Source organism: Pteropus alecto, unplaced genomic scaffold (genome assembly GCF_000325575.1).
Source record: "Pteropus alecto unplaced genomic scaffold, ASM32557v1 scaffold7, whole genome shotgun sequence".
In the NCBI taxonomy this organism is placed as follows: Eukaryota; Metazoa; Chordata; class Mammalia; order Chiroptera; family Pteropodidae; genus Pteropus; species Pteropus alecto.
Window position 1 is genome coordinate 33458739 of NW_006494614.1, and position 11909 is coordinate 33470647.

General features: G+C 39.8%; 1 protein-coding gene across 5 annotated transcripts; it reads right to left on the reverse strand.

The window, feature by feature from the left end:
* Window positions 1–80: 80 nt before the first annotated feature.
* LOC107196743 (heterogeneous nuclear ribonucleoprotein A/B-like) lies at window positions 81–6133 on the reverse strand. 5 transcript variants are annotated; one of them, XR_003044468.1, is made up of 5 exons: window positions 5818–6127; window positions 4973–5141; window positions 3854–4013; window positions 3522–3650; window positions 81–2479 (listed from the first exon to the last, which is right to left on the reverse strand). XR_003044468.1 is itself a non-coding variant. In XM_025042808.1 (5 exons), the coding sequence occupies exons 2-5, from the start codon at window positions 5042–5044 to the stop codon at window positions 1871–1873; spliced, it is 354 nt and encodes a 117-aa protein (XP_024898576.1). In that variant the 5' UTR covers window positions 5045–5141; window positions 5818–6133; the 3' UTR covers window positions 81–1870. The 5 variants fall into 5 exon arrangements, 4 of the variants coding, with proteins under 4 accessions (XP_024898576.1, XP_024898575.1, XP_024898574.1 ...); XM_025042808.1 differs by lacking the exon at window positions 3854–4013 and adding an exon at window positions 2898–3026 and having other exon boundaries at window positions 81–1894; window positions 5818–6133; XM_025042807.1 differs by lacking the exon at window positions 3854–4013 and adding an exon at window positions 2898–3026 and having other exon boundaries at window positions 81–2059; window positions 5818–6133.
* Between the last annotated feature and the right edge of the window lie 5776 nt (window positions 6134–11909).

An 11909-nucleotide genomic window follows, 5' to 3' on the forward strand; every position in this document is an offset into this window, starting at 1 on the left:
TCATGATCCACGGCAGAGATTCCAATGTCTCATCAACCCCTTTGACAGTCTGGAGAAATGCACAGGTGAAATACACAGGATTGCCAAGAAAGCCAATTTTATTAAAATAGTTATCAAAATATTAAACATTTAAATCTGTGATATAGTTAGATACTCTTTATTAAATTACAAGATCTAGGAGTGGGTTTAATAATTACTTAATTTCTAGGTAGTGGTGCACATAAACAATAATTAGAGGTATCTGTCACATGTGAATATCTATGATTTCTAGTGATGACGGAGTCACAGGTACTAATACTGCTGTGGTTTGCTACCTATTTTCCTAATGAAAATAAATGCTATATTTGAAAGGTTAGTGTAAACAGAAATTTCTTTTTCCTATTCAAGTTCTCAGATCTTGTGATTTTCACTCTTAGGTACTTCTGGATTTGGAGAATTCCCAGTCTATAGTAATGCAGGTTTTCATAAGTTGTTATAGGTGGAATTAGACAAAGGGAAAGCAAGATTGAGAGCCTGACTGACTGATAAGACTGGCTACTTAGGCAAGAACTCACAGGATGTTTACAACTCATTGAGTGCCCTGTGGTTCCTGGGCCTGGTCCTCATCATCAAATGTTCAGAAATTCAGTTATTATCAGTTCTTCCAGGGGCACCCTGGCTTTGGGAGATTGATTCATAAAAACCAAAGCCACAGGAGATTTATTGAGTTTTAAACAGGCAAACAAAAAAGCCTTCTTTGGGTCCTCGATTCTTGTTGTCGTCCAGATCCCATATGGTGACTTATCATTTAGGCTTCTGCTCATCAGTAAAAGAAATTTTGAACAAGCATCCCTATACATATATAATGTTTATTCTAAATTAGACATATACTGCTGCACTAATATGCTATGGATATTGTGAATACAAATATGTAAATAAAGATACATAATGTAAGACTTTAAAAGAAGAATATGAAAATAGGACTAGATATTTCCTGTATTTAATAAAAATTAATGACACATTTCTTTCTGTCCCATGATATAGTAGAATATTTTTATTCTTGCTGTCTCCTTTTCCAATAATACTTTTCTGAGATGTTTGCAGCCTTTAGGACATCATTCTTTTATTTTATGTAGTGGTAAAACTGAACACAGTCAAATGTAAAATTCACTCTGATTTGCAGCTCTGCTCTTCTCAAGCTCACATTACACTGATACCTAGTATCGGTCCAATGTGATGACATTAAGTTAAATATCTTCTCAATAAAAGTGTTTGAGCATGGAATGCTTAGGATTTTACTTACTAGTAAGTTTTTAGATTCGTAGGAATTAGTTTTCATTTCTCCAAAAATGTCAACCCACTTTGAATCCACAGGCTTGTTCTGATAGACCAGCTGTTTGTCAATCAGGTCCTTTGCATCTATAAATTCATCGTATAGGCTATCCATATCTAAAACATCAATCATTTTTAAACACTCTGAAGCACACCGGATGTCATTGTAAGTTAAACATTTCCTTCTCAGGGAAAATGGTTTTAAAGCACAGAGGTAATTTGAACTGGTGAAACCAAAGTAGCATTCCAAATAAGTTACGATTCTAGTAAAGAAATTAAGAAAGTCCTGTGTAACTTGGCTGCCCTTTTCTGGTGACTTTTTTTTTTTTTTTTAGCTCTGAAGCAGGCTTATTTTCAAAAACTGAACCATTTTTCTGCAGTATGAGTTTCTGTCTCAAACTATACATAGTATCAAACAGCTCAGGTGCAGTCAGTTCATCCTTTTCTAGGCTCTTTATGGCTTCTTCAAAGATCATCAAACAGTTTTGGAGAAACAGCATATATACTTCTATTTCACTGTAATCCTTTTCTCCATTCTCATCTTCAATATATTTCCAAATCAAAGAAGGACATTCTTCTTGTCCTACACTTTGAAAATAAGATTTTATAGCAGGCCAACATTTTAGCATATTTTCTATGGCTGGGAGCAATGACATCCATCTTGTAGGCACATGTCTAAAGAGGTTATCTCCTTGTGTTTCTATAAAGTCGAAAATCTCATTAAGTGCTTCTGCACATTTTGAGGAAACTGAAAAGTGACCAAAAACTTTTATTATGAAAGTCTCAACATCACATTTAAGAAAATCACAACCCTTTTTAGCAGTGTTGTATACAAGATCTGCAGGACATTGAATAGGTAAGATCCTTTCATTTTCTTTGTTAAAAAGTTCATAGACTGAATGAAATTTTCCAAAATTTACATTTGCACTGCCTGACGAAAATGCAGATAGGTGAGCTAAGTCTAGCTTGTATTTGGACAAAATATCAACAATCTTTTGTTTTACGATTTCAGCAGTTTCATTAAAATCCTCATAGAAATCAAGAAGATGATTCAAAATTCCATTTTTCAAGTCAAAGTACCTAAGAGCTAGAGGAAACATTTTTTGTTGCCATGATTCAGCTCACTACTTGAAGTTGATATACTGTAGAAAACATGATTGTTGATATACTGTAGAAAATATGAGAAACATGAGAAATGACAAAATCAGCTCTATGTTGTAAGGGGCCAACACATCTGTTACCAAAATTTCTCCTTTCGTTCACCCACAGGATATTTTAGTTGCAACCTCTGAATCAGGAAATGTAACTTACCTCAGTTTCATATAACAATCAAGAAAATGATATGATAACACATGTTTGTTTGTGTGGTATGCCCAAGCTAATTCAGCAGCTGCTATTTTTGGCTGAACACTGGTGTCTTTTTGGGACATGAAAACACTTTTGATTGGTTTAGAGACACTTGCCTGTCTCATCCTGGACTTGTGAGATACAGTCTCCATATGTGCTTTCACATCCCCTTCTCTACCACACCCAATACCAAATTCTTTTCTGCATATTGTGCAGAATGCTCTGTTTTGATTATTTACCTCCCTAATCCAGTCGTATGTGTCCTTCCATTTGTCATTAAAACAACACAGTCGTTTAGCCTTCTTTTTCGGTGATGGGATCATGCTTGCATTGGTATTACAATCGTTCTCGTTTTCATTATCTGACCTCTTAAAAAACATGGTCAAAATATTAACGATGTTAAAAAATTAAGCTAACACTATTCTGATATAAAGCACAACAGTTAATTCACAGGCAATATCAAAGATGATCTGTTAATATAATTACAATACACTTAAGTCACATCACTCTGAGTGACACAACAATAAACAGACAAACCATTACTGTCAACCACAAATTATGGTTGCCAACATCAATGGTGAAGGGGAAAGTAAGCAACAGAAACTACAGAAGATGCATAATCTATGCCACATTCATCTGAAACTAAAGACAGCGTGGCTTTTGGGCCCTCTTTTTTAGACCACTATATGGGCTTTGTACTTTTCTTCCAAACTTCCATACTCATTGCCAAAAACCAGAACTTTTCATATTTCAGGAAAGGATTTTCCTGGATACTTTCAATGCTAATATTGTGATCACTGGTTACCATACTAGGTTCCCCACTAACCCAGGAAGATAGACACATGGAGCTAGAGACCCCTTACCTTGCTACCAGTGATGGTGTGGAACTTCTCCAGGATATTTCTCACAGGTTCCTCTTCTGTATACGTGATGAAAACAGAACCTTGTCTTTTGTTAGATTCTGAATCCAATGAAAACTCAATGGCCTCAATCTGGAAAAACAGGCAAAGCTCATGACTGGTGCTTCCCTTACTCGGACCTAAAGGGAATTCACAAGAAGGGAGGCACCCAGAGCCAAAGAGGAGGAAAAGATGCCCAGCTGAGAAGAACTGCAGCCAGAAACAAGGAAGGAAGGAAAAAAGCAGCCACAGGTGGCTCGTGGGGTGCATAAGCTACACCCTGGGGAGACACTCACCTCCCCAAACTTGCCAAAGTACTCCCTTATCTTTCTCCTCAGTGGCTTCAGGGATCAGACCCCCTACAAAGATTTTTTTTACAGGATCATTCTTCATAGCTATGGCCTTTTTGGGGTTCACGCTATGGCCATCCAACCTGTGCTCCTTCTGGTCTAGGACCTGTTCCAACAGAAGAGTAGGCTGACTAATCATACAAGTTTGCTCAGGACCAATGGGTCTGGGGAGTTTCAGTGTAAAACCAGAAGTGAAGGTTTTCCTGGGAAGCAGGACTTTCAGTGCTAAAACCAGAACGAAGGGATTTCCCAGGTCAAGGGACTTACAGAACTAAACATGGGACTGTGAGGTTTTCCGGGTATGGGACTTTAAAGTGCTAAAATTGTGACAATTCCTTCTGAGAAAAGGGTCAGGTGGACTCTGGCTCTAATTCTCACTGACATTTCCTAGCAGCATTACCCAGAGCTAGGCTGTTCTCTTTGAGCCGCAAGACTCCATTGCAGGTACACAAAATATTTCATCCCCTCCAAATACATACTCTACCTGAGTTTGACTTCCCAATTTTCTCTAAATCTGAAATTGGGCTGGTTTACCTACACACATAAATCAGTCCTCACTCCCTTAGAGCCTTTGTCCATACCGTGTGCCCTTCTTTCTGTCCTGGCAGTCCCAATCTAAAACTTGTTTCCTCTAGAAGCAAAGCAGCAGAGATTAAGCACAGGCTGACCAAGCTGCTGGCATTGGAATCCTCACTGTCCTATCCCCTACTTACTGTGTGATCTCTTCTAGTTACTGAATCTTCTGTGAGCCTTAGTTCCTTTCTCTGTAAAATGACACTTAAATAACACCTATCTCAGTGCATCTTGGATGCTTTTCTAATCTTCACACATGAAGTATTTAGTGCAATGCCCAAAACAGGCACATAATACCCACTTCCTCTTCCTGGAACATCCCAAACCATACACTTCTTACTCCCCATTTAAATATTACAGGAACAAGTCCCTAAACTCTGCTTTCCCCCAGTGCACTTGGCCACATGCAGCTCAGACAAATTAATCGTGATCATGTTGTTCCCATAAATCAAATCCTGTACCAAAGGGCCCTTGATGGAGTACACAGCTTACCTTCTCCACAATGGCTGTACCTTTAAAGAGGATAAACCCCAACTCTCTTAATCTTCTGATGTTGGGATCCATTGTTATAGTATGGTCAACGACCTCTCCAAATTTGGTAAAATGGTGTTTTGGGTTCTTTTTGCTGGTATTCCAGCTCAAGCCACCAACAAACAATTTTCTGAAATGGTAGGACGAGACACATGGCAACAAGAAGTCTTATAAGGAAACTATGAGCTTGGAATATCTTACAAGAAACCCCATGAGTTAGGGAAGAACTGGATCTCCCAAATCTTTCATTGGAAGTATTACAAATAAAGCTGCCATTCACAGCAAAAGTCCAAAACCACCCACCCACTCTAGTCTTTAAAGACTACCTTTCAAAGCCGTTAACAAATCTACACTACCTCCTTACTGAAATCTCAGCCCTACTTGGACCCTAACAAAACAATCCCACAGCACCCACCAGGTTGGGAGGGGGAAAAGACTGGCAACCTTATCCACCAGGCTCTGGGCACTATTCACAACTGGAAATGTTTTGTTTTGTTTTGTTTTGTTTTTTAAATAAACAAAACAACCCTCTCTTATCAAAGTGCTTTCTGTCTTCCCCCGAACCCAAAGGTCACTCTCAAGGAACTTGGCCTTCCTTGGGTAGAGACTTAGGTCAGGCAGTGGCTCCATCCCCAGATGGATGAAGGATGGAACGAGGGAAGGCAGAGGCTGGGGGTCTTGGGGTCTTCGACTGGCCTCGACCCAGGTCCAAGCAAGCGCACATCTTCCTCCCCCCGCCACCGCCATCTCGGCCAGGCGGCTCCGGGACGGCGCTAAAGTTCACTCAACGACTCCACAGCACCTACCTGGCAACCTCCTCGTTCCTGCCGCGGGTCCTCTGGTCTGCCTCGGCGACCTTCCGGCTCTCGGTCCAGGCCTCCTCCCCCGACCCCTCCAGTCCAGGTCAGCGAGTCGCCTTCGAGGGCGGCCTCGTGTACGCCCTCAGGGACGCCCGTCGTCTCCGTGGACTGCTTGCCCTCACCTGCTTCTGACATACTGGGCAGACCCGGCCGCTGTGCTCACCGCGGTGGACGCCGCCGAGCTCCGCTATTCCCTAACCTGCCTCATCCCACACCATTTCGGTTCCGCAGGAGCAGGGGAGGGCGAATTTGTAAGACCCAAGTTGGGGCGGATCCCCCTCGTCCAAAGCTCATGCTCATTGGCTGAGTCCGCCTGACTCTCAGCCGTGCGCCGTCCTCCCATTGGCCTCAACGGCGTGCTTTCTAAATTCGGGGGATTCCGTCCTTTCGGAATGCCCCGGAGCCGGGTCGCCGCCGACGGTCCCCGAGATCCCGCGAAGTAACTGCTTGCTCCAGTCTGCGGAGAGGCGGGTATGTCCCTCTCCGTCCGTTGATGCCGCCGCCTCTCGCCCACGAGCGCCGGTCTCAGGGCTTTACAGAAGTGAAAAAGAGCCATAAATAAGACAAAACCTGTTCAAATCTCCAAATAAGACAGCCCAAAGCAAATTTTAGGGAAGCAAATATAAATGAGAAAAGTATAATCAAGCAAAGGTCAGTTTTTGCAAAGGCAAAGCAAACGACTGAAATTCAAAGGGGTGAATTTAAGAAAAGACAAATCGTAATCTAATTTCAAATTTAGAATATTTGTACCGATTTCTATTTAAGACCTCGATAAGCAAAAATTCACTGTCAGTGAATCAAGGTATTCTCATTCGATTGCCCTTCCTCTGAAAAGGCAGCAGGGGGCACTAGATGCTCTAGTTTCATTCAAAGTAGGCAATGTGTTTTAGTCTTGTCACTTATTCTCGCACCTCGAAATAGTTTGCTCTTAGAAAATGGAGATGGTTAAAAAACTTAGCAGTAAATGGGGAAACAGGGCAATGGTCTATGTAGAAGGCTGTTTATATGAAAAAGTTAATTCTGTACTACAACCTGTTGATAAGGAAGTTTCCTGAGACATTGTGGGAAAGCGTCAATTACAGGACATAAGGGGGAATTTTGAGATGGGCTCTGAAAGAGGCAGAGCGGTGAAGAGTGACCACAGGACAACAGCCAACCTCCTGTCCTAGGCTTGCCCTATTTTGAACTTTTGCCAAACACATGGGACTTTCCATGCTAAAACTGGGACTGAGGGGTTTCCCAGGTTTGGAGACTTTCCCATAAACAGTAACAACAACTAACATTTAATGAGTACCCATTGTGTGCCAGCCACCTTCTAAGCAATTTACAGGTGTCAAGTTTCTTTAATCTTCACAACAACCCTCTGATGTAGATACTATGTCATCCCCATTTTACAGAGGAAGCAACTGAGGCAACTTGCCAAAGGCCATGCAAACAGCTGAGAAGAGTAAGATCCAGGTTTATAAAAAAGAGTGTGCCAGATTCTGAGGTCATTCCACCTGGGTTTGAATCATGGCTCCATTGGGTATATTATATACAGGAAAGCACATAACATATGACTGGCACATAGGAAATACTTGGTGGAATTTGCTATTATTATTACAAGAATGGTTCTTGCTCTTCAAGAGCTTAAAATTTCCTTTAAGAGGTTGATAAGATACATAAAGCATTAGAGGTGCCCATTGAATGGATGAATGGGGCAGATAACAGATGCATATAAATTTTCAGAGACAGGAACAGCTGTGAAACAGAGTAGTCAGGTCTGGGTCACAGGATGCTCAGTGTGGCACCTGCTTAAAATTCTACCTGAGTAACTGGCAATAGCCTCTGATCCTAAATGGCTTCAGCTAATCTTTACATTCTTTGTGTTTGATTATCGTATGGGAGTGTGTGTTTAACTAAAAAACATAGTCAATTTTTATTAGTCACTAAAATTCACTAAGGAATGATGTGATATCTATCTTTTTTTGGATGAAGCATTTATTAATTTCACAAATAGGTATCTGTTAGATGTCAAGCCCTGGAATAGGATTCAGAAATAAACATGATGCCGAGGCAGACATTAACTCTGGAGTGAGAAAGACGGGAAGGGGTATTATTTTAATGGAAACCTGAAGTCTGAGAGGGAGCCAGCAGGCAAGGAGTCAGGGGGACCACATTGCAGAGCAAGGACTGCCTGAGCAAAGGCTCTTGGTGGGAAAAGGGCTTCATGCCTTGTGAGAACCACATGGGGATACTTGATTGAGGCTGGAGAGTTGTGAATTAGAAGCAGAGTGAATTGCTTCAGCAACAAACTGTGTTCACAGAGAGCCAGGGCTAAGTAAAGTTTCTTGCCTCCAAGTCTCCTATTTAAATTATCTGGACTGTGCAACCTCCAGATGTTGCTGCATGGAAATTTTACATCATGGGGTGAGAGGTAATCTTTGTGCTCAGCTTGTTTTTCTTTGGTTGTCCTTAACTGAGTTTCAAGCTACGTGTCTGTGTACACTTAAATCCAGAAGAACCTCTGTTTTGAATGAAATGACTCATCACTCTTCTATTTTGCTTAACAGTAAAGGAATTATGTTTTTTTTCCTATGGTAAAATGGATTTACATACCTTCACTAGTATACTTGTCTAACTTCATCTTATCCAAATAGATTTCTTGGAAATAAGAAACAAAACAAATATTAAAGATAGCTGAATCTTTCCTATTCTATTATTCTCCATGGAACCACTACTGACCCTACTTGTGATACTCGGAGTGTAAAAATCAAACAGAAAATTGGCTTGGTGAGAAAGAGGACTTGATATACAGGGTCAATCCCTGTGATTTCCTCAGATTTCTTTGAGCAAACTACCCTTAATGCAATAAAAATAGCATCTTTGAGGAAAAGCAGGTTATCTTGTCTGATAAGACTGCCTTTTCTCATTACGTTAATGTTGCTGTGATAACACATTTTAAACAATGGTTTTAATTTAAAAGAAGAAGTTCCAAGAGAAGATGTAGGCTGAAAAATTGGTCATGGTAATACTTGAAAACATGCAATTGAGGAACATTTTAAAAATCCTCTCAACAGTGCCGTGGGATTCACTGTAAAGGTGAAACTGCATCCAAATTTAAGGAGAGGGAAGATTCAGTCCCTTTTCTCTCCTTCTTTCTTACAGTTCAGTTTGAAGCTAATTGTTATAGCAAGTTTAAGTAGTATCTCTAACAAATTTCTTGGAAAGAAGGGCAGTGGATATTAAAGGAGCTGAAATTCAAGTCAGGTGTAGTGGAGTGTTGATTTTAAAAACAGAAAAACACACCTTTAATAACTTGAGCAGGCTTGGGAAAACCTAGCAGCACTTGTATAACTCATCTTTTCAGGCTAGATTTAATAAAGATTATTGAAATGAAGAAAGAGAGGAAGGAATTGTTTTATTTATGAAATGACTTTTAAAAAATTTTTTTTGATAAATCATTCCAATTAATAAAGTGGTTAAGAATGTTGGCTTTTAGGCTTAGGTTCAATTAATGAAGCTTCAAGGTTAGGAGCCTGCCAAATGAATAAGAAATGGCCAAGATCTCTCCTTCACATTGACTGGGCCTGTGGCCAAAATGTAATAGGATGTTTTTGTGTAGTTCCCTTGTGCAAAGATGTCTTTTATAGACAGAGATTTAAGAAAAATTTTTTTCTTTCTTCTTCTTAAATATCTCTTTGGAGGCTTCTGAGATGTCTAATTCAGTGGTTCCCAAACTTGCTGCCCATTGGAACCACTTGGGCATCTTTAAAAACTACTAATGCTTGGTTCCCACCTATAGATATTATAATTTACCTGGTATGGGCTGAAACTCAGACACAGGGAGTGTATTTAAAATTAATTTTATTATATTTAGATAATTATAGATTCAAATGATGTCTTAGGAAATAATACAAAGATATTCATTATACCTTTTACACAGTTTCTCCTCATGGTAATATTTTCCAAAACTGTAATACAATATCACAACTGGGATATGGACATTGATACAGTCAAGATGCAGAATATTTCCATCACCACAGGGATCCCTTCCTCATGCTGGTCTTTTATAATCACATTCACTCCCCCACCTACTCTAATCCCCTTATTAACTTCTGTCAATCACTAATCTGTTCTCTGTTTCTATAATTTTGTCATTTAAAGAATATTATAAAAGTGGAATCATACAGTATGTAACCTTTGGGGATTAGCTTTTTTCACAAAGCATATTGCTCTGGAGATTCATCTGGTGTCACGTGTATCAACAGTTCCTTTGAAGCTTCTATTTGCCTTGTAGTTCTTGGTAAAAATGAATTGACATTACTTGGTGTCAGAAGTGGGATCCAGAGTGACTTGCCGCCTCCTCCAGTACCTTCATGGATTCGAGTGAGGTACCTACAAGAGTCCATTGCACTCTATAGATTATTGTAGTAAGTCCTCTCAGATGCTAAGCTCCCAACTTGGTTGATGTTTAGGCTCTGTTTGGGTTTTCTCTACTGCCAGCTTTTTGTCTATAAGATTTAAAATGCCCATCTGGTGAGTAATCACTCTTTTGAAAATTCGAAGTTTACTTTTGAAGGAATGGCTGCTGAACAGCCACCCCCTGGAACTGCTGCTAGATTTACATACAAAAATTACAGGCCCTCATCCAGCAAATTTCTATCTCACTGGACCATGATTACCTAAGAAGATTTACAATTAAACTGGTCAACTTGGGCTCTTTTGAAATTCTCAAGTTAGTCTATCTGCACAGTCAATTGGAAAAAGCTACAAAACCAAGCAACCTAAATGAGAAACATATTTTAATTGGCATTTTGAGGCCTTCAAATATATAAGCAATTCACAAATTGCTTCCTTCCAAAACACAAGTTCTGAGTTAACCAGAGCAAATTCTAAGTTGTTTCAGAGACCTACTAAACTCGAGGAGACTTCTAAATGTTCTGATGTCTCTTTAGCTGCACCTTCAGTTCCTATACTTCCTATCTGTCCTCCCACTCTTTACCCTTTACTTATTTAACTCCCTTTTTATAATGATGAACCTGAGGCACCATTAGAACCCCTTGTTCTTACTGCCCTAATTAAAGTTAATCCATCAGATGAGGCTGGCCCATGACAACAACCTCTTATTTCTTATATCCCATGGCCTAAAGCTGAGTTCTGTGCCATTACAAAAGATGTCCCTAATCCCAAAGAAGATTCCATTGGATTTGCTAGATAATTTTGGCTCACTGTACAACATATGGGCCAGGATTTTCTGACATCTACCAACTTATCCATATGCTCATAGGAGAAGAACGTGCCAGGGAATGACTAAACAAGGCAGGAAGCCACAACTCTATAAGAGACTTTTTCTCTTGAGGATGGGAAGCCATGAACAAAATCTCAAGATTGGCTAAATGGCTTCATGAAAAGATACCTGAGGCTTTTCCTTGAGTTATTGCTTGGAAGACAATTCAAAAATGTGTTTAAAAACCTGACTTAACTGTTTTTTATTAATATGATAGATTTTAAAAAGTTTTTAAACAGTATGTTGGCATAGATGAAGTCAGTGATGACACCTCAATGCTTTTTAATTCAGCCTTTGTTGAAGGTCTACAAGTCAAACTTGAACAATGAGTGAAAATTACAACTTACTTGGGCCACCATGCAAACCCATGATTTCGTGAGCTATGCTGAGCAGCTCACCCAAGCTATTCAATAAGATACCAAAAAGAAAGCGACACAAGACCTAAATGGCCAAATTCAGGCAACCCAAGTAATTGAGCCTACAGTTACAGCAATTGATGACTAAACCTTCTTTTTAAGGTCCCCAAGACAAACAACCATTCAAAGGGGTCTGCAATTATTTCAAAAGCATGGCCATTGGGAAAAAAAATTGTTTAAATCTCAAAAGACCCCAAATACTTAAAAAACCATATCCAAAAAGATATTTGCACACCGATGTTCATAGCAGCATTATTCACAGTGGTCAGGACATGGAAGCAACTGAAGTGTCCTACAATAGATGATTGGATAAAGAAGCTGTGGTACATGTATACAATGGATTATTACTCAGC

Bases quoted from the DNA above. Each gene is read 5' to 3' on its own strand.
- LOC107196743 (XM_025042804.1), bottom strand. From the start codon at position 5,044: ATGGATCCCAACATCAGAAGATTAAGAGAGTTGGGGTTTATCCTCTTT. The intron at 3,651-4,972 runs GTAAGCTGTGTA...CTGTTTTTCCAG, and splicing joins GTACAGCCATTGTGGAGAAG to ATTGAGGCCATTGAGTTTTC. The intron at 3,027-3,521 runs GTAAGGGGTCTC...ATGTTTTTTAAG, and splicing joins ACACCATCACTGGTAGCAAG to AGGTCAGATAATGAAAACGA.